Source organism: Xyrauchen texanus, chromosome 44 (genome assembly GCF_025860055.1).
Source record: "Xyrauchen texanus isolate HMW12.3.18 chromosome 44, RBS_HiC_50CHRs, whole genome shotgun sequence".
In the NCBI taxonomy this organism is placed as follows: domain Eukaryota; kingdom Metazoa; phylum Chordata; class Actinopteri; order Cypriniformes; family Catostomidae; genus Xyrauchen; species Xyrauchen texanus.
Window position 1 is genome coordinate 2781180 of NC_068319.1, and position 21656 is coordinate 2802835.

General features: G+C 39.8%; 3 protein-coding genes across 3 annotated transcripts in view; 2 read left to right on the forward strand and 1 right to left on the reverse strand.

Annotated features, from left to right (window-relative positions):
• The window catches only part of LOC127636398 (myosin-IIIb), a 55175-nt gene extending 44414 nt beyond the window's left edge, over positions 1-10761 (forward strand). Inside the window, exons 21-30 of the mRNA XM_052116849.1 lie at positions 808-855; positions 1089-1180; positions 1546-1698; positions 3925-4055; positions 4227-4426; positions 4515-4604; positions 6598-6763; positions 7077-7424; positions 10043-10112; positions 10516-10761. Of these exons, the coding sequence (XP_051972809.1) occupies positions 808-855; positions 1089-1180; positions 1546-1698; positions 3925-4055; positions 4227-4426; positions 4515-4604; positions 6598-6763; positions 7077-7424; positions 10043-10112; positions 10516-10523 (1306 nt within the window). The 3' untranslated portion in view covers positions 10524-10761. The remainder of the gene's footprint in view (positions 1-807; positions 856-1088; positions 1181-1545; positions 1699-3924; positions 4056-4226; positions 4427-4514; positions 4605-6597; positions 6764-7076; positions 7425-10042; positions 10113-10515) is intronic.
• A 117-nt stretch (positions 10762-10878) lies between these two features.
• Positions 10879-11580, forward strand: ccl27b (chemokine (C-C motif) ligand 27b). Its single transcript, XM_052116921.1, has 3 exons — positions 10879-11035; positions 11175-11292; positions 11378-11580. Exons 1-3 carry the CDS (start codon positions 10981-10983, stop codon positions 11484-11486), a joined length of 282 nt encoding a protein of 93 aa, XP_051972881.1. The 5' UTR covers positions 10879-10980; the 3' UTR covers positions 11487-11580.
• Positions 11581-14313: 2733 nt separating this feature from the next.
• pdxp (pyridoxal (pyridoxine, vitamin B6) phosphatase) lies at positions 14314-21404 on the reverse strand. The gene is made up of 2 exons (XM_052116901.1): positions 20604-21404; positions 14314-17995 (listed from the first exon to the last, which is right to left on the reverse strand). Exons 1-2 carry the CDS (start codon positions 21208-21210, stop codon positions 17670-17672), a joined length of 933 nt encoding a protein of 310 aa, XP_051972861.1. The 5' UTR covers positions 21211-21404; the 3' UTR covers positions 14314-17669.
• Between the last annotated feature and the right edge of the window lie 252 nt (positions 21405-21656).

Here is a 21656-nt window from a genome sequence, read left to right on the forward strand (position 1 = left end):
TAGCGCGATTAAGAAAATGATCACGTTAATCTTTTTAAATGAATCGCATGCATTAACTGGCTAATTCTAACAGCTTTAACATTAACGTTAACTAAGATTAATAAATGTGGTTAAAGTATTTTTCATTGATAATTCATGTTAAGAAATGGAACCTTATTGTGCCGTGTTTCCGTCTTTTTTATCGTTTAACTCGTGTGCAACAATAATGTCATGCATTTTAATTATCTGTAATACTATGTTTTATAATATGTATATTTTATTATCATTTAAATATAATCATTTAAATAATATAAATTGAATTCTTGTTGTTTGAGGGGCTTTTGCAGCAAATATTTATGTGCATTTAATTGCGATTTAATTCATCGGCACACCATGTAATTAATTTGACATTTTTAATCAATTGACAGCCGTGTGTGTGTGTGTGTGTGTGTGTGTGTGTGTGTGTGTGAGCGTGTATTTATCACTTTGTGGGGACCAAATGTCCCCATAAGGATAGTAAAACCCAAAATTTTTGACCTTGTGGGGACATTTTGTCGGTCCCCATGAGGAAAACAGCTTATAAATCATACTAAATTATGTTTTTTGAAAATGTAAAAATGCAGAAAGTTTTCTGTGAGGGTTAGGTTTAGGGGTAGGGTTAGGTTTAGGGGATAGAATATAAAGTTTGTACAGTATAAAAACCATTATGTCTATGGAAAGTCCCCATAAAACATGGAAACACAACATGTGTGTGTGTGTGTGTGTGTGTATTAATGCTGTATTGTCTCAGTAATGACTTAAAATTAATGTTTTATTTTCTGCTTTTAGTTGTATGTCCATCCTCAACAACACTGAGCTCTCTGGTTGGAAGTGTGGGTAAGTTTGAGCATCATATAAATCAAATTATAAAAGGACTTTCTTGAATAAGTATATTGTTTGAACTGTATCTGTTTAGAAAATCTGACACCGTTTCATTAAATGTTCCATTTGATTTACTCCTTGAGTTGAACCATTAAATTAGATACTTGAAACTTTTAACAGTTCAGGTAATATTGATGTTCTGTGCAAGTCTCGGCATTCCTCTTTTATTGATTTTATTTTCTCTTCAGATTATCACGTTTGTTTTTTAAGTACTGGCACCAGGAGGAGTTGGCACCTCTGTTGGAGCGACTGGGACGGGCAGCGGTTGTCATTCAAAAGAGTGAGTAGCAATTAAACGTGTTTGTTTAAGCTGAAGTAAAATGATATTAACCGATCATAGGTGGAGAAGCTCCACACGAAGACTTGCACGAATGAACTTGAAAGCTCTTTGTTCCCAGTTTCATTGGCTTATTGCAGCGCCAAAGGGTACATACACCACAAATCTGTACTTACAAAAACACTGTCATGAGCACAAGTTCAGACGTGATGTGGCAGGGGTTTCGTGTCTTAAACTGGATGTATCTAGTGTAAATAAGGTCTCAGAATGAAGAACGGGGTCACTAATGAGCATGGAAAAATGGCATTCATTTTCCAGACTATTGCTGGTATGCATTGAATACATCTTTAATGTCTTGTCTGGTGTAGATTACCGTTCACGGGTCTGGAGACGCAAGTATTTGGTTCTGATGGTGGAGTTACAGCGACAGCGACGGGCTCAGCAAGAGAGAGAGGAAGAGGAGAGGAGACAACAGCTCAAGGAGGAGATGAGACGACTGGAGGTTGAGCAGGAGAATATGCGTAAGAAATTATACTGCATTCACTTTTATTTGGAAGTTTACTCGGAGCTGTATTCGTCCTTGGAATCGGACACAAGTTGTTTCTATGACAACACTCATAACGGCACTTTGTTGTCGATGACAGCAAAATATTTCATCTCTACATTAATTCCCCTCTATATTCTCTTGCAATATATTTAAGAAATAAAGTGCACCAGGTTGCACTGGCTATAATAAAATGACATGTTTTTTTATTTGAGGAGGTGTCTCAGTACTAACTTTTTATTTATCTATTTATTATCTCCCAATTTGTAACGCCCAATTCCCACTACTTAGTAGGTCCTTGTGGTGGCACAGTTACTCGCCTCAATCCGGGTGGTGGAGGACAAGTCTCAGTTGCCTCCGCTTCTGAGACCGTCAATCCGTGCATCTTATCACGTGACTCGTTGTGCATGACACCGCGGAGACTCACAGCATGTGGAGGCTCATGCTACTCTCCACGATCCACACACAACTCACCACACACCCCATTGAGAGAACCACTAATCGCGACCACGAGGAGGTTACCCCATGTGACTCTACCCTCCCTAGCAACCGGGCCAATTTAGTTGCTTAGGAGATCTGACTGGAGTCTCTCAGCCTGCCCTGGATTCAAACTCGCGACTCCAGGTGTGATAGTCAGCGTCAATACTCGCTGAGCTACCCAGGGCCCTTAGTAATAACTTTTAAAGCCGCTTCCGTTTTGATTATTTTTTGGCATGAAACCAGAGTGCAAAATTAATGTATTTTCTCCTTGTTTAAAGCATAAACAAATCTCACAATTTTGTTCGATTGCTTTGAAAACAAGTTTTAATGGGCTCTATTTTCATAACGACCGTGCGCAACTAGGGATGCACGGTATATCGGCGGCCGATATATTATTGGCCGATAACCGGGAAAATCTCAATATTATCGCGCCGATAATGGAATTACTGCCGATATTAGCGCCGATCATTTGTTATGGTTTATTTGCTTGCGGACTGAGAATCTCTGTAATAATAATATTAATTCCTTCAGGCAGCGATTCGGACAGCCGCAAGCGACAGTGCGCGTGCGCACACACAAACATGTCTTAGTGAGTGAAAGCCAAACTCATGTTGCTCTGTGTGGATTATTTTAACATCTCTGCATATTCCCATATCATTTTCGCTTGTTTCTTAATGAAACATAAACAGAATGTGGGATGTTGCACATCATTACTTGCAGCACAGCACTGCAACCTCAAAACAACCTAAAGCTGCGTTCACACTTCCAACGACACGCGGCGACAAAACAACCTCATTTCCTTCATTTTCAATGAGAGATGGCGGCTTCTGGCAACACGAGCGACGGCGACCATTGGTAACCAGATGTGGGCGTGTCCAGCGACTTGACAAAGTTGAGAAATGTTTAACTGTATGCAAATGAAGAGCGACTTTCAGGAGCGATAGCCAATACGAGAGAAGATGGTAGAGCTCACGTGACCCTAATATTTTAATAATAACATTAATTGTGAAGAAACAGTGCTGTTTAGACTCTCCATACACACCCCTAGCGACCTAACCGCCAGCCACTGGCGACATGCAGCGACAAAGTAGCGGGAAGTGTGAACGCAGCTCAACACAGGTCATAGATCTTGAAAACAGTTTCACAGTGACTTAAGATGGCTAAAAACGCTAGTTTGTGAGTGAAACGAATCTGCTTGTTGTATTTTACGAGTTGGGACTTTTCAAACGTTGTGACTCGTGACTTCGATCTGTATGATGTTACATATTCCCATTATGATTGGTTGTCACAGATGAGCACTGTAAACATCAGTGAATGCGCATCCATTACAAAATTATGGATGCTACAACTACTGTTTTGTCCTACGACATTCAATTACAGACTTTTTAGCGCACGGCGGCTTCAAAATTCACGTTTGAGGCATGACAGGGAATGGACTATATAATAGGATGCATACTTTGCAATAACTTGGAAACTCAGAATTAAATTGCACTTGATCGAGCCCATTAAAGTTTTGCAAAACCCACTTGCGCCTAGACTTAGTGCATGCTTGCACGAAATTACCAAAACTTCATATCCATTGTCTTGGCGATTATGACTTATGGAATAGCGCTGTACTTTGAGCTAGTGCTCTTAAAATAGGGACCCAATTTCATAATTACGGTAACTTCAGGGCTGCTGTCTTCACGTTTGTTTTACTCAACAGTTTTGTGTGCATTTTCAGGACCTGAATCTCCACCAGTGCCCTTACCAAGGAAGAAAAAGCCACTGCCCAAACCTCGTTCTGCACTGAGTAGCATCACCGACATGCCACACCTGGCACCTGTGCCACGCCCACGCAGCAAGCTTTTTGAGGTGTTAAATCAATTTTGCATTTGCAACTTATTCCGTGAAGCATAAAGTACCACACCAGAACGTGTGCTGGATTTATATGATTATGTATTTGTTTACACAACACTTTGAATCACGTTTCAAGCTTGTACTCAAGTAAATATAATTTGCTTCTTGTTTCTGTTTTCTGAACAGGCGACACCGTTTGATAATGAACTGAATGAGAACGTTCATCTGGACATTTCTCAGGTGCTTCAGCCGATAGACGAGGAGCGTATTAAAGAGAAACACCTGAAAAAGACCAACACAATCCGCTGGTTTAAAGAGACCCAGGTGCGGAAACTGACCCGAGACGGAAGCTTCCCCAGCTGGTTTCATGGCATGATCTCACGAAGGTTAGACTGAGTTCAATTTCACATTGGAGGTATATCCAATGTATATATGACTATTTATCATATCATGATTGTAACTTTGGATTCTTAGACAAGCAGAAGATCTCTTGATTGACAAACCTCTTGGCTGCTTCCTGGTACGTGTTGGTCAGAGTCGGGAAGGCTATACCCTTACCTACAGGTACGTGCCACAAAATGTATGCCAAAGCAAAGAGCTATAACTCAAAATCAAGAAACTCTTCACACAGAATGCGTGTTTGCATCCATTTGTGCCGTTCTTTGTTCGTTTTTCTATTTAAACTTGTCTCGCACAACCAATTTTAATGTACAACGCAAAAAGAGAAAACATATCTTCAAACTTCTGTCGTGTTCACATTTTATTCAAATTAAGTATAAAATGTTAGAAAAGGAAAGGAAAACATGCGGGGGGGAAAAGCACACAATAATATATTAATAATAATACACATGACATAAAAAGATAAATAATTGTCTAGTCTTTTTTTTTTTTTTTGGAGCGCCTTCTTAAGAACGAGGCGCATCAAGTTAAAAGAGCGTGAACATTTAAAAAACGTGTCTTGAGACACCTGCATTTTTTAGCGCAAGAGCACATTCAGTCTGAACCGCCCCTTACGCAACTATTAACCCTTTAAACATGAGGCCCGCCCGAGACAAATAATGATCAAAATATAAATGCAATAACTACAGTCTTGACCACCATAAATAAGCATAATTTAAAGTATCACCGACCACTACTTAAAGGAGGCGATTGTCTTTCAAACAAGCCCTGGCACAACGTAATCGGATGCATAGATCATTAAATGACCCACACAAAGCACAATGTGCACACAGTATATAATCAGCTATCTGGCTAAAAACACGTTAGCTTTCCTGGATCGTAATCATGGAACGACTTCATCGTAAATGATGTAATCATGAAATGCTAAACCTATCATTTTAAGATTCAGATTGCTTCAACCAGAGGTTGAAGTCCTCCAAATATGGGCAGAGAGGATCGTTCACTCTAATTACATATGGCCACCAGGAGATGGCGCCAAATACATGACATAGACTCAATGATGACTCAAATGACACAGAATGAAACTGAATGAGATCTTGTTACATTTACATTTATGAATTTGGCAGACGCTTTTATCCAAAGCGACTTACAGTGCACTTATTACAGGGACAATCCCCCCAGAGCAACCTGGAGTTAAGTGCCTTACTCAAGGACACAATGGTGGCTGTGGGGTTTGAGCCAACGACTTCTGATTAACAGCCCTGCGCTTTAGCCACTACGCCACCACCACTCCATGCCTTGTTACTCATGCCTGCATGCTTTAGAGAGAGAGCATACCTTTTAGTCATTGTGTAATTAGTACTTCTGTACAATTATTGTGTTTTATTTATTGTCTTATTTGTTTGGAGATGTTTTTGGACACTAGGATCAATTATTTTTGTAATGTTATAACTTTTGCTTTGTTGTATCGACACAAAATGTTACTCTTGTTACAGTTGACATGATCGGGAATAAAAAAAAGGCAGTTTTTGGAGCTAAATTATTAACACCCAGAGCAGGGCTGGACTGGGAAGAGAAATCAGCCTGGGATTTTACATAGCAACTGGCCCAAAAGGGAGGGGGGGGTGCGCTCGCTGTCCTTTTCTGCATATCGCGGTGCCGTTTTGTGGTCCGTTTTTCATAATGCGGTGGCTCGTTTTAGCTTAACACGGCCCATTTGCCCGTTTCGCGGCCGACCCACCGGACCGCTCTATTCTCCCGATGGCCAGTCCGCCCCGATCGACCTCAAAGTGCACCGGGAAAATGCCCGGTATGCCAGATTAACAGTCCAGGCCTGACCCAGAGATATAGGTCAAATCATTCAAATTAGGAAAAAAGGAAATTTTTGGCTCAGGTTGTTTTGTGATTTTTCAGCAGTTTCTTTGGCTGAGAGTCTCAGAATTTAAGTCGAGTTAAAAGCCTTTAATTTTGGGTATGTCACTTAAAAAGGATCTTTAAAAATACCCTCAGAGCTTAAAGGGTTAACTCAAAAATCTGGCCCAGAAATACAAATTATGTCATTATTTATTCGCCCTCATGTCATTCCAAATAAATTGGTACTTGTTCATTGGCATGTCTGTAAACTTGTCTGATTGGCGGTGTTGATTCATCGTAACAGGTGTGCTAATCGCTGTCGTCACTACATGATTGAGATGCAGACTAATGGGAAGTATGTAATTCTCGGGGAGGATCGGGCCCATTCGTCTCTGGTAGACCTGGTCCATTACCATGCTCAGGTGGGCATCAAGCCCTTTATGGAGCTGCTCACGGTACCCTGCGGTCAGGTGAGTCACAGTTTACACTTTTACCAAGGCATTTTGATTACTTGGTTATATCGTTTAGTCGATGCCAAATTTTGCAACTTCAGTAATGGAATAGAGCACAAGAGTTGGGTTCCCTGTGGTGGGACACACATGATGCAAAGTCAGAGTCTCGTGCTGGACCGCCATGTTGGTTAGATGCCATGTCAGCTTAAAATAAAATTCACTGAAAGCACATCTCGAGACATTCTGTTATATGTTATAAGTCAGTTGCTAAGCTTCTAAACTGCAATTACGAGGCATTTCATGTCTGTTTATTTGTTTGTCTACCAAACAGATGTGTGGACAGGAGCCAGACTATGAGGAGCTCAAAGCTTTGACATCATTTGCTTCAGTGGAAAGCAGCAGTGTAAATCCTGCTGAAGGGGCCAATCAGGAAATGCACACTGGATCAAACAAAGTGCACCAACAGATGCAGAGAATGTTCCTGCCCCCAGGGCAAAACTCAAGCCCAGAGCACCACAAACCTCCCGTGCTGAACCGCATATCTGACAGACGCCGACGGGTGGAGGTCCCAGTTACCGAACGCAAGGACAATGATGATCCAAACCATATGAGCAGACCGTTCCCCCGGCTGTACCCGTCCATACGGTTGGCCATGAGGGAAATCCAGCAGATTCAGCAGGTATGAGTCATGCTAAACCCACACCGACACATAAACATCAAATGTATCGGAGGTGTTTGCCAAGGCAAGTGCCATTATTATTTTAAATTATAATTATCATTGCTCAAAGTTTGGTGTAGTGAAACGAACAAGCCCTAACCATAAATCGTGGCTGTACGCTTACTTTTTTATATGTAGCACTGGTGTTTAAATGCAAGAGCGTGTTCTCATCTTGTGCTGTCTGCTCCGGATATGTGTGGTTTGTTCTCTGTATAAGCTAGTGATGGGTCGTTCGCAAACTGCAGTCTACTGAGCATCCTCCTTTAAACAAGCCTTGTTTAAACGAGACGGCCTTCGTAGGACAAAAGGAAACGGAACGTAACACGGTTGCTATGACAACACGCCACTCTTTAACAAGCACGAGCACATCGAATGAGAAGGGAACAAAGTCCCTTTAGAAGGAAATGCATGAGGTACATATTAGGAGAGTTATAATGATGTAAAGAGAAAAGAAAATAGATTTTACAGGTGTGCTTTATTCTAATGATATATTAATATAAATATACATATTATATACTCTGCACCCGTCTACTGAGCTACTTCAACTTGGGAATTAACAGTCCTTGAGTTTGAACATCATATTTATGGGCAAATTGGCGTAATTTTTTTTTTTTTTAGACATTTCCGTTGAAGAATTGTTACACCTCATGCATCCTCCGAATTCCCATGGAAGAAGGTCAGATTCGATGGCTGCATTCGAAGTGTCCTACTTGCTTTTCCGTAACGAGACAGCCTCGATGATGTATGCGGCCGACAAATGTGACCTCCAGAGGACGCATACTTCCAAACGAGACACAGCCACAGTCACACACTTCGCAGCTGAGGAGAGAGAGGAAGGATAACTGTGTAAACAACAGCTGGAAAGTGTAAAATGAGTCTGAAGCACAGTAGCATTTGGATGCATTTTAATAATGTAGACAATAACAAAGTTTCCATCCAAGGACTGGTTTGGAAACACTTTTTGTCGATAAAATTGGCATTAACGTGAAAATGTAGTGTTGCATGACAGAGTTTGCCCCAATCGTTATCCTGTGTTACCATGACGACAGTATTGAAAGCCAATTTATTGTACGTGATTATGGATTGATATTTACGGCATATAGAGCCGATCTGCAAATGTAACACTCCAGGAGTGTCAACACAAATATCTCGTGCACATTGAACCAATTAATGGCCACTGTTTGCGATTAATAAATAAATGAATAGAATCTGCAATTTTAAATTAAAGTTTCTTTTCCACACCATTCAAAATAATTAGCCCACAGTACAAAAACCATATCATTTCTATGCATAAAGATGTTTTAAATTAAGAATAAATACACAATACTAGGTGAAAAGCTTCAGCGTGTGTTTTTTTTTTTGGATTAAATTTTTTTTGGAACACTGAAAGACCAATTCTATTAAATTATTGTTTATTTTTACTTTTGAAAAAATGCCGGCAAAATCCCCTGTATTCAATTCAATTAATTACCAAACGAAAAAAGCATTAAATAAAACAAATTAATTACCAAATTAAAAAAAATTTTTTTAGACCTAATATATGCCTTTTCTCAAACGCAAATTTGCTTTACCCTGTTCTGTAGATGAATAAAGTCGGCTGAATTAGCGTTAAACACACATTTCTGAATGGAAACGGCTTCAGGGCAGGTTTCTTTTGCGCTAAACCAAAACTTATGCGACAGTGTTTTTTTAGGCATGACGTCATCACGCACACCCTTTTTATCCATAACAGGCCATTTGAATGGTAACAGGCAGAAGGCGGCAAATGTCGAAATTTTCACTTTGTCGCATTTTCACTTTGTCGATAACAAAATAGCGCGAAAGGTGGATGGACACTAGGCTGTTGTTAGAGCACAGTGTAGAATTTGCCAAAACAATATCTCGTATACAGCCGGTTCTACGCACATCCTACACCGGCATATGCGAACTGTGCACCCTAATAATTTAACTAGAATTGCTTTAACACCAATCATAGTCAAACTATCACAAACTGTTTGACTTAAAAAAAAAAATTGTATATATTTTTTTTTTTTTTATGTTTTAAAAGCCAAAAAAATGAGCCAGCTCAACTGAAAAGAGCCGGAATACCCATCACTTGTATAAGCTGCATGTTGCCTATAAAGCTGGATTTTCTCTTACTGCCCCCTAGAGGAAACGGGTGGTATTACAAGCTTAAGTTGTTCCATTGGTAGGAAGATTCCTTACTATGGTCCAGGGACATGATTCAAAAATTACTGATCGCATCAGTTTTGCCGTTTTCTTTTTTGCAGGCAGGTTGTACCTTGCCTGAGGCTCTTCCATCTTTTCTTGTTAGGAAATGTGAAAGTTGTCCAAACACTACTGTACAATATTTCAACCCGCAGTGGTTGCGTAATATAGCCTTTTTCTGTCATTAAACGTGTCCAGGAATGCCTCCCTTCTGTAGTTAATTAGCCTCTGAAGACAGTCAACTGTCTTTGACACAGTTTGTTGTATCCTGTTTGTTCTTGTTCAAAGACAAAAGTGTTTTCATTTTCAAAACGAAGATGGAATTTCATGGCCTGTTTTTTCATGTTGCCTCAAATTATTGGTTTTCACAGCACTTCCAGCGGAGCCAAGAACAAATCGAAGTCTCCTCCAACAAACCCGTGACTTCTCGGAAGAGAACAGGTGAATATTATGAGCATTAGATTGAACCCTTAAAATTCACCTAAATATCACGTACTCGCCCTTAAGTTGAATGGGGGCAGTGGTGGCTCAGTGGTTGAGGCTCAGGGTTACTGACCAGAAGGTCGGGGGTTCAAGCCCCAGTACCACCAAAATGCCACTGTTTGGCCCTTGAGCAAGGCCCTTAACTCCAGGTTGCTCCAGGGGGATTGTCCCTATAATAAGTGCACTAAGTCGCTTTGGATAAAAGCGTCTGCCAAATGCATAAATGTAAATGTAAGTTTCTCTTTGACACGTCACACAGTATTTCAGTTAATCGAGAGCGCAAATGAGATTTAATAACATTGCATGATGACTGAATTCTAATTATATTGGATATCCAATCAAATGTATTTTTATGTTTCAGATGCATAACACGTTGAAGAATGAATCTACAGATGTTCCTGACACTGCTATTCATGCATTTATTTTATTAACTTATGCAAATGGAAATTTGAATGATATGAAGGAAATACATTTTTAACTTGATTTCTTCCTTATTTTAAATGTAATTTTATTTAACTTGTAAATTATGTTCAAGTAATTGAATAAATGGTATTATTTCATACACTACACCTCCTCTATGCTTTTAAAATGCCTGAATAAAAACCATAAAATAGGTCATCTCTGCTCATTATCATAAGATGTACTTTTTTTAATTCTCCGAAGAGGCTGGCACACAAACTAATGCATGTGCCAAACATGGTCTCCCATAAGGAGTGGCTCTTTAACACACGGCACATATAAAACACCGACAGATCACAACCAGTCAGAATTCTTAAGGGTTTAAAGGGAATCTCAGACAAAGTTTGATACAGACTCGGATCTTCCGATGGATCTGATAGTGCTCGGAATTTTCCTCTCCATCACCTTCAGCGCCGTTCAAGGTAATGATTCCAAACGCAAAGATGTTATTCTTAAAATTATTGACATTGTTTTGCATAAACGGAACTCCAAAATGAAAGTACAACTATTATTTGTCATAATGCATGAAAATTATTAATTACTTTTTGATTTCATTTTCAGGTGCCACACCCAAATGTTGCATTGCAACAATGAAAAGGTTTCCTCTTGAACTTCTACAGTCTGTGAAAAAGTATGATATTCAGTCCAGTCAAGGATCCTGTGATATTGATGCCCTCGTGTGAGTTACTATTTACATTTCTAGATTTCATGTGTGAATAATCATGAGCACAGTCATGTGTCAATCGTGCAATCTCTCATTTCAGATTGCACGTGAAAGACAAGAGACTTTGTGCAGAACGCAAGATGGAGAAAATTCTGAAAACAATTCAGAAATCAAAAATGCGAAACCGACGTAAGAGTCATAACATGTAAATGTGACCTGATGTCACCGCTCCACAACATGCAATGTTTTGTAATGTTGTTAATCTTCATCCACAGTTTTATTAAATTCATATGTACTCTTAAACACTTGTTTACCTTTGTCTGGTTTTAACTGCTGAGTTGTAACAAAACAATAAATATTAAATTAATTGGAAAAATATTTGTTTATACACATGATGTATCACTGTGAACAGTCTTGCACAATATAATGCATTTTTCTAGATGGAAGACCAACTTTTGTTTCTGCAATGGACACTAAAGCAGCTGAAAGAGTGAGCAGTTTTTCAGGAAAATTACTACTTTTTTATTATTATTACCTACTGTTAAGGATCTTTGTGTGATAATTGTATAGTACTTTATAGTTTTCAATCTCGAGTTTATAATGAAACGCTTAAGAGTAAACGGTAATTTTTCGTTTGGCTGTAACCGCAGTAGGAGTCCAAGTTTTGTAAAAACTAACTTTGTGAGAAATGGAATATAAAAGACTTATTTACAGACAGTTATTATATTAGGATGCTGTTTAAAGCTGCAGTGACTAGGAAAATCATCATAGTTGTGGTAACCATCCTGGAGTCGTAAGTTCAAATCCAGGGTGTGCTGAGGGACTCCAGCGGGTCTCCTAAGCAACCAAATGGGCCCGGTTGCTAGGGATGGTAGAGTCATATGTGGTAAGCTGCTTGTGGTGGTGATTAGTGGTTCTCGCTCTCAATGGGGCATGTGGTGAGTTGTGTGTGGATTGCGTAGAGTAGCACGAGCCTCCACATGCTGTGAGTCTCCGCAGTGTCATGCACAACGAGCCACGTGATAAGATGTGCAGAGGGAACTGAGACTTGTCCTCCACCACCCGGATTGAGGCGAGTAACCATGCCACCACGAGGACCTACTAAGTAGTGGGAATTGGGCATTACAAATTGGGGAGAAAAGGGGATAATAAAAAAATGAATTCCAGGGTATTTTAAGTGCAATGTTATTAATTTACACTACATATTTTAAAAATTGTAAATGGATAAAAGTTGGCTACATTTACGTTCTTAAAGATGGCGGAAACGGGTCATAACAGGTCTGTCAAAAGGGTCCATTTTTAAGAAAAGGTGTTTCTTAAAACATCTGCGAAGCTGACCTTTCTTTAGTTGAACTCACAGAGGCAGTTCCTTCTATGAATAAAGGCGGGTTCAAATGGTCTGACCATCGAGTTTTATATACACTTTTGGGAAATAATCAAGGTGCCATTGCTTAGAATGTATATTGAATGTATTAATAATGAAGAAATGTGTACAACCATAAAACAATATCTTATTACCCTGATACCAAAACCAGAAAAAGATCCTCTTTGCTTTGATAACTGGAGGCCAATTAGCTTATTGAATATAGATTACGAAATCTACTTGTTAGTTTGTTTAGCTGAGATAATCATTGAAACTCAAACCGGCTTTATGTCTAAAAGGCATATAAATTGTAATATCAGACTGATATTAGATCTTATAGATTATGCACACTACATTACCTCGATGCCAAGATTCATCAGGCTCAAATTGTGAAAGAGTGGTTCAGGAAGCATGAGGAATCATTTTCACGCATGATTTGGCCACCAGAGTCCTGACCTTAACCCCATTGAAAGTCTTTGGGACGAGCTGGAGAAGGCTATACGGAGTGCTTTGACTCTCCCGTCATCAATACAAGATCTCAGCCAAAATTTAATGCAACTCTGGATGGAAATAAATGTTGTGACTTTGCATTGTCGAAACAATGCTATGACAAATGTGCACCAATCAAATAATCAAAGCTAAATGTGGTATTGACAACAGGAGAGTAGAACACTGTACCACTCTTTCACAATTTGAGCCCGACGAATCTTGTCATTGTCGTCCTGTAATATGCCCGTGCTGTCAGGGAAGAAAAAAAATCCATTGATGGCCAGGGCTGGACTGGTAATCTGGCATTGTCCCGGTGGGCTGGTGAACTTTGGGGTGATCAAGGGCGGACTGGCCATCGAAAGAACCGAGCGGGCTGGTTGGTCGGTCACGAAACATGCCAAATGGGCTGCGATAAGATAAAATGAAGCGCCGCGTTATGCAGAACGGACCACAAAACGGTGCCGCGATATGCAGAAAAGGACAGTGAACACCCATTCAACAACTGTTGGCTCACCCGCTCAAGTTTTGGGCCAGTTGCCATGTAAAATCGCAGGCCGATTTTTCTTCCCAGCCCTGTTGATGGGTAACCTGGTCATTCAGTACATTCAGGTAGTCCGCTGATTTCATTCTCTTGCCACATAACATTGCTGAGCCTCGACCTGACCAGTTGAAGCAACCCCAGATCAAAACCATTTATTAAAATCCAAACGTTGACTTTTTATTTATTTTTTTGGCCAGGCAGTGCATTTAATTTCTAATAGCTAAGATATGGAACAATGACATTTTTATAACAGATACTGACCTTAAAAATTGGCATGATAAAGGAATAGATTACCTGTCATATTTTGGATCCGGAAGTTAATTTTTACTCCTACTTTGACTTTATGACTAGATATAACTTTCCTGGTTTTCATTTAGAATAGAAACGAAATATAAAATATTATAAATTTGGAAAAAGGTGTGGCTTCTTCCATACACATTCTGTATCCCCAGAGCATACAAATGACAATATTACATAGAAAATACCCTACTAATGACATCACCTCTAAATTTTGTAATTTCGTTTATTTGAATGGCAACTTTTGTAAAGTGAATCTTGAGTCAGCAGACCATCTTCAGAACCACTAAATTATGTGTTCAGTTGCATTTAATCCACACAAATTACTGCCAAAATGAATGCGATCTCATAAAAAGTCGTTCATAATTTACGAGTTGGCTATTTCGTATGGTCTCGCACATGTTGTTCGCATAAACTCGTACGACATCACGTGCAAATTCCTGGATGTCGAATGCGGAAGTAAGCGCGAATTCCGCGCACGAGGCGTTAAGGATATACTTATTAATATTATGCCCTTACCCAAACCCCTTATCGAAACTTAACCAATCAGTAGAGTGTGTAAACATGATAGGAAGCTGTTGTGTGTTACAGAAGCAACTAATTGTCGCGTATTAGATGGAAACGGTGTCCAGTGACGTCATTGGCTGTAGTGAAAGTTGTAGGAATTCAAACGGGTGCAGTCGCACGATATCATACGAATTAGCCAAATTTAGAAAAGTCACATGAATCCTGACGATTTCGCCTTGAGATTGTGTTGGTCAAAGTCATTAACTGAACTGAAGTAATACAAATAGCACAAATACGTTAATTACGTTCGTGAAAATGTAGTTAATGAAAACCCAATCAACAAACCAGTGAATAGCAGCGAATACATGTTTTATAAAAGACATGAATGCCATATCTTAGTTAAGCACATTTAAGTTAAACACACAATTTTAAATAAATACAAATTGGCACCAAAATAATACCATAACCAACATTACATTAACCAAGTCATGGTGATGCTAAAATTCACAGGACCTGGAACAAAATTAAGGAAAAATGTAAATTCTCAAGAGGGTCTGTTCCAAAACCTAGCGAGCTTCCTCCGGAGGCAGCGTTTTAAGATATCATATGTGCGACCCCAACGCGAAGGTATCTTAATTATGCTGCCTCATAAGATACCTCATTTTGGACTCATTTTAAGGTAGCATCGTAGCCTATTTATCCTTCCTCGGAGAGGCGATCCCAGGATGCACCGCGATGAGCTCGGTGGGAAAATAAACCCAAAATGGCGGACAAAGAGAGGGAAATTTTGAATATAAATATACTACTTATACATATATTCAATACTGAAAAGTATCGATAAAAAAACTGTTCATGACATGCGGTTTTGCCCAAAAGGTTTGTGTATTATGCAAATTTATGCTCATTACATTATTGCGTTGTTCCTCTGGTGTGCACCACACGTACAGTGCGCTGAATGCATCTGAATGACACACGAAGCTACCGCCTATGAAGAGTGTTCAGAATCGCTCTCTTATGGGGCATCATTTCAGTAAGGATGCTGCCATAGAGACAGCTCACTATGTTTTGGAACATACCTCCTGTCATCATTACTCACCCTTATGTTGTTCAAAACCTGTTTGACTTTCTTGCATGCAACACAAAAGCTGAATTTCTGTTCCAAATTTGCCGCTCGTTATTTTCACATTCAAATGTGCTTTTGATTCACTGCAAATGTGCAGAAGTCTTCGCCGGTAGTGGTGAACCTCCGGCAAACCTTTGGCAACAATGGACAATTTGCAGCAAGTTTGCGGCACAAGGTAATATGATGCATAGATCATTAGATAATCCACACAAAGCACAATGTTACATATGGCCACCAGGAGATGGCGCCAAATACATGACACAGACTCAATGATGACTCAAATGACACAGAATGACACTCATTCTGTGAAATCTCATGACTAAAATCATGTGTGCATGCTATGCAAACCTTTAGTCATTGTTGTGTTTGCATGTGTAATTAGTTCTTATGTACAATTATTATGTTTTATTTGTTTGGAGAAGCTTTTGGACACTTCAAGACGTTTCTGGACACTATGATAAATGTTTTTTGTAATGCCGTAACTTTTGACTGCTTTGTCATATCAACAAAAACAATTTCTCAGATGCACTTGACATGATAGTAAACAAAATCTGTTTTTCTGAGCCACCTTATTTATAGATATCTAATGATCATGAAAATAAGGAAAAAATAATTTTGGGCTCAATTTTTATTTATACTTCAGCAGATTCTTAGGCTGAAAAATTGGCCCCATTGACTTCCATTGTAACTTTACCTTTTTTATTTAAAGAAAAGGACGTTAGAGTCACAAGAAATGTTTGTGGTAATCAACATTATGTCACAAATGCTGTTGATTGAGCTGAATTTGTACTGAACCCAGAATATTTATGTAAATAACTAAAGTTTCACAGTTGTTAGCCATGGTTAGCAACTCGCTATCTTTTTTTTTTTTTTTTTTAAATTTGCCATGAACTTTTGATTTTCGTAAGGGTTGTCAAGTCTTGAGCAGTCTGGTAGGATTTTTCACCAAACTCCAACCAACTCCGACGTAATCTGACTTTAGCGCCAACCGTTGCTATGACGCTGTGGTAAGCGTCCGGTCAACTCCCAGAAAATGAATGAATGCGTGCGGCCACACCTGCATTGATAGAGTACGGTCAAACTTAATTAAATGTATTCTCTGTGGACGAAAACACATTGTTGATGAGAGAGGTCAATGGAGAATGGCCAGACTGGTTCCAACTGATAAAGTCTACGGTAACTCAGATAACCACTCTGTACAAATGTCAGAATGCTTTCTGTTTTGGTGGCACAAGTTGGACCTACACAATATTAGGCAGGTGGTTTTAATGTTGTGGCTGATTGGTTTATATTTCCAATTATATAAAATATTATCTTACCCCACATTTCTGTTTTGCTGTCCTCCACCTGAACTCTCGGAATGAAGAAGTTCCCAGAAAAAACACACAACGTTTCAACATACTAAACATGTTTAATTAATTGCATCTAATATTTATATATTAAATCGCACATGTTCCTTGTCAGTCGTCTTCAAAGGCGAACAATGACAGACAAAGATGCAAGTTTGTTGGGACAGTGTGAGCATGACCGTTGACAACATTCCAACATTCTAAATACAACAGACAACTTTAGAATGTTGGAAGCGTTTGTATCTGTTGGCGTTTGTTGGGACAGTGTGAGCATGACATTTGACAACATTCCAACATTCTAAAGTTCTCTGTTGTATTTAGAAGTGTTTGTATCTGTTGGCATTTGTTGGGACAGTGTGAACTGGCCTTTAAAGTATATTCCAAGAGATCTTAAGCCATAAAAAAGCTCTGGGTGACTTGGAATATAGAGAAATGCTACTTTTATATGACTTATCTGGTGTGTTTAAGTCTTTACTAGACAACTAGAGTCCCTATTTGCTTTCATTATATGGAAAAGAGCGGCTAGTACATTCTTAGAAATGTATCTTTGTGCTAAAGTAAGTCAGTTATACAGGTTTGGAACAACATGATGGTAAATGATGACAGAATTTTCAATTTTGGTTGCATTACTCCTTTAAAACACAGCATTGGGATTGGAACTGGAAATACATCAATGAAGGTCTGTTTGTGTTCCAGGTTGAGCTCTAAACAGAGAACCGAAGACTATTCCTCCAAAGCCTGCAGGAAATCTGCGATGGATTCCACCACATAATCGGGTACACAGTCTTTCTGCTCCGGCGACTCGCTGTCTTTGTATTTCTGTGCCTCCTCCAGGGTTGAGACACCCGTGAGGGTGAGCATGGTGGAAAGACCACAGTTGCTGCCGAAGAGAATGTCTGTCTCTAAACGGTCACCGACCATCAATGAGTGATCCGGGTCGAGGTCGAACTGACTCGCTATGCACTCGAACATGAAACGGCTGGGTTTCCCGATCACCGTCGCCTTCCTGGTGCTAGCGGTTTCCAAAGCTGCCGTGAGACTCCCAGAACCTGTGAATGTGTTTACAAACAGTAAATTCAGACCGTATATTCCTGAAACACACACTGGCTTTAATAGAACCACTGCTTTGTTGTATTGTCTATTGTAAATCCCTGAATAGCTGCTACAATGCATTTCTAGAAACGGACCATGAAACAATGACAAAACCTGTCAAAGACGGGTATTCAAGAGTAGCATTTACAAAAAACAATGGTTGTCTATTCACAATTATAACAAGATATTTTGATGTGTTCATAGAATTTTAGCAGGTATGTGAACTAAATTGTCTCCTTCTGATTTGACATATAGGCCAAAAGGTTTCTTCCAGATCATGAGGTGTTAAAAATGTGTTAGCTGCAATAATCTATTGATTATCCAATTGATAATGCAAATAACACATGCACACTGCATTATCATTTGCATAGCCAATTTATTAACAATGATTATTGCATAAATCTATTGCTTTATCTGTCTATCATCAGTGAACATGGTTTAATCAATAAATGAGCATTGCATGATAAATCTAGCATTAATAATGCAATGTGCATCGACCATAGTTTGCATTTTAAATCTATCAAAAAGTGAACATTAATGAACATTATGAGTCTAGCGTCAATAAAACATCTATGGCCAGTGAACGTTACATTATCATTTGCATTGCCGATGTAACTTTGCATTAATCAATTGCATTATAATATATCATCCAAAAACCTCTGCATTTGACATTTCATTGTGCCCCAGACTCTGGATATTAGGCGATGGGGCGATCATAAATATAGGGAATAAACATATAAAAACTGGGTCCTAACTTGTGTTATGATCGCCCATAGACTGTTAAAAAAAGATGGACGACGCCCCTTCGCTCTTTTCCATTGGTGAGAACTGAAGCCGCCAGTGTCCCGCTATGGCGCTGACATCTTGGGACTTGAGTCTGCGCAGTTGCGATTTCGGGACCAGACCTGCGCAGTAGTGAGCAGGAAGTAAAGCCGCAAAATCAAGGCCCCGCCCTCGCTCTCGCTGAATCAATCGCAAGCACATGCCCCTGCACTTTTGACTTTTGACGGTGTGAAATTATTAATGATAGAAATTTAGATATTACATTTAAAGCTCCAATCTCCTCAGTCCTCCGAAGATCCCGGAAAAAAGTCTGTTGGTGCTTCAGTGACTACTTCGCTCAGAGAACCTGTCAATCACAGCTGTCAATCATGATGTCACAGCAGTGTTTTTATAGCATCAAATAACTAAAAACAAACTTATTTTGAAAACAAACACTTGAAATGACATCAACGGGATAGAAACGACAGTAAATGACTTTGGAAAAAAGATATGTGAAGTGTAATTTAATTGTTTAGTTGGTCTCACGTCCCGTTGAATAACATGGGGAGGCGGGGTTTATGACCTATACTAGGACCAGCCACCGGGGGGCGATCGAGACGTTTTGGCTTCACTTTTGAGGGCTTGTGCGGCACACTTGTGATCGCCAGACAAGTTGTTTTAAGGGGATGAAGTCGGCTGGAGCCCCCCCCATTTTAGGAGAGGTGCTCGGAGATGTGGAGGGCGGCGGCTTTCGAAGAAGGGTCATCTAGAAGACTGGGGAATTTTATTTGTTTGTTGGGAAATGGGGCAAATATTTGTTGATCTTTGAGGGCTCTCGGGGTGGGGCAGTGGAGAGAGAGAGGTGTAGTTGTTAATGTGTGTGATTTATTATGGGGGGGGTTGTTGGGGTTAAATGTTGATTCTGTGTATACATATATATATATGTGTGTGTTTTGCTTTTCTTTGCTTAATATGTGAATCAATAAAAAACAAAATGTATCACAAAAACAAAAAAAAAATCTGCATTGTCAATTTTAAGATCGGTGAATCAAGGACTAAAAATGGTTAAAGGAGCGAAAAACGAAAAGGAACCATTTTTTTTGTTGTTGTTACAGAAAGTAACTTAAAATGGGAACAAATGGATTATTTTATTTTGTTTTATTTTGGAAACCGGTTCATTTTGTTCTGATTATTTTTTCATAAAACCAGAGTAATCGTTGTAATTTTTTTAAACTACATCACTTCATGTTGCCCAAAAACATGAAAAATGTGCTTTGATCCTGAAGGAAACTGCTGCATCACACATTTCTTTGCCTAATTGATCATTGTGGATGTTGCATTCTATGAATGATGACCATTTTAACAAGTACTGTATGAAAGAACCACATTTTAAACACAATTAAAATGATACTTAACTGTTAATTAATTTCTACGCTGATAAATCCACCAAACGGGAAAATCGGGATCTTAAAGTTGTCTTGCAAATTGGTATTTCACCCGCCCCTTAGCGCAGAGTACTGTCACTTTAAAAAGAACGTTATTAACCGTTTTTTGTTTATTTTGTTCTAATGGGTGACCATTTCAAAGGAGGCTGCAGTACTTTTAAACCGGAACGGAAAAATTTCGTTATTGCGTTTCGGTCCGAAGCAAAGACAAACATTTCGTTTTCAGTCCCTGCTTTGAACATTGCATTATGAATCTAGCATCAGTCATCATTGATTAAGCACTTAATAATAGTCAATTGAAAATGCTATACCAGTTATTAGTGTACACTGTATTTCAGTAAAGCACCATCAAGCTTACCTGGAGTGAACCTGCCTCCTCTCAACGGGTGCCAGGGGTCCGGGTCAGTGGCCAGAAACAGGCACTCAGAGTTCCTCAGATAGCAGCAGGCTTTGGCCAGTTTCATGAAGGTAAAATTCTCATCGTACCCCACCAGCACAGCTTTCACATCCGGATCCAGGGGGCAGTTATAGATGCTGGTACCCGGCTCCTCCTCTCCATTCTCCTCCACGACGGACACACCAGCGTCCTGGAGCTCCTTCATCACCCCGCTACACCCGATCACATACACCTTCCCCTGCAGCCGGGCAACATCCCGCAGGTACGCGGCGGAGCAGTACGCCGAGCTGAAGATCTCCTCCTCGGCCACATCCGTGAAGCCCAGTCGGCTGAACTTCTGCACGTAGTTCTCCCGGGGCCTGGTGCAGTTATTAGTGACGAAGAACACCCGTTTGCCTCGTTGCTTGAGCAGACTCACCACCTCCGGAGCTCCGGTCACGGCCGTCTCTCCGTTCCAGATGACGCCGTCGCAGTCGAACAGCACGTTGTGCTTCGCGTCCAGCAGGTCCCGGATCTGAGCGCCGTGGAGCATCACGCAGCCCCTACCGCCACCCACCGCACCTGCCATTCTGCTGGCTCGATATCCTATGATTATAAGCGACAAAGTACGTGCGTTTTTATTAAATGTACAAATAATCCTGTCCGCGTCACCTGCGATGTGTGCAGCTGGTTAAAGGTTAGTGGAATAAACGCAGAATCAAACGCAACGCAGTACAGCGTTTCACCAGCCCGTCCATCTCTGCTGATGTATTACACCGGTGCAGGCGCGACCAATCACATTCTAGTATTGCAGAACTGACACGCCTCTTCCTCCGTTTCATCCAATCAGAAAACGTAGCAACATTTTGCTGTATAATGAGGTAAATTATTACCAGCGTTTGGTGTAATGCATAACTATGTAATTAAGTTACATTTTCATAAAAAAAAAGTAAATGGATTACTCTGTAATTTAATTAGTTACTTCTGATTTAATTGTGTTAAATACTGTATAGACTATAGGACAATTTTATATAA

Excerpts from the sequence above, each read along its gene's own strand:
- ccl27b (XM_052116921.1), top strand. The coding sequence starts at position 10,981 with ATGGATCTGATAGTGCTCGGAATTTTCCTCTCCATCACCTTCAGCGCC. Across the intron at positions 11,036-11,174 it reads CACCTTCAGCGCCGTTCAAG|GTGCCACACCCAAATGTTGC; the intron begins GTAATGATTCCA and ends TTTCATTTTCAG. Across the intron at positions 11,293-11,377 it reads TGTGATATTGATGCCCTCGT|ATTGCACGTGAAAGACAAGA; the intron begins GTGAGTTACTAT and ends CTCTCATTTCAG.
- pdxp (XM_052116901.1), bottom strand. The coding sequence starts at position 21,210 with ATGGCAGGTGCGGTGGGTGGCGGTAGGGGCTGCGTGATGCTCCACGGC. Across the intron at positions 17,996-20,603 it reads AGGAGGCAGGTTCACTCCAG|GTTCTGGGAGTCTCACGGCA; the intron begins GTAAGCTTGATG and ends ACACATTCACAG.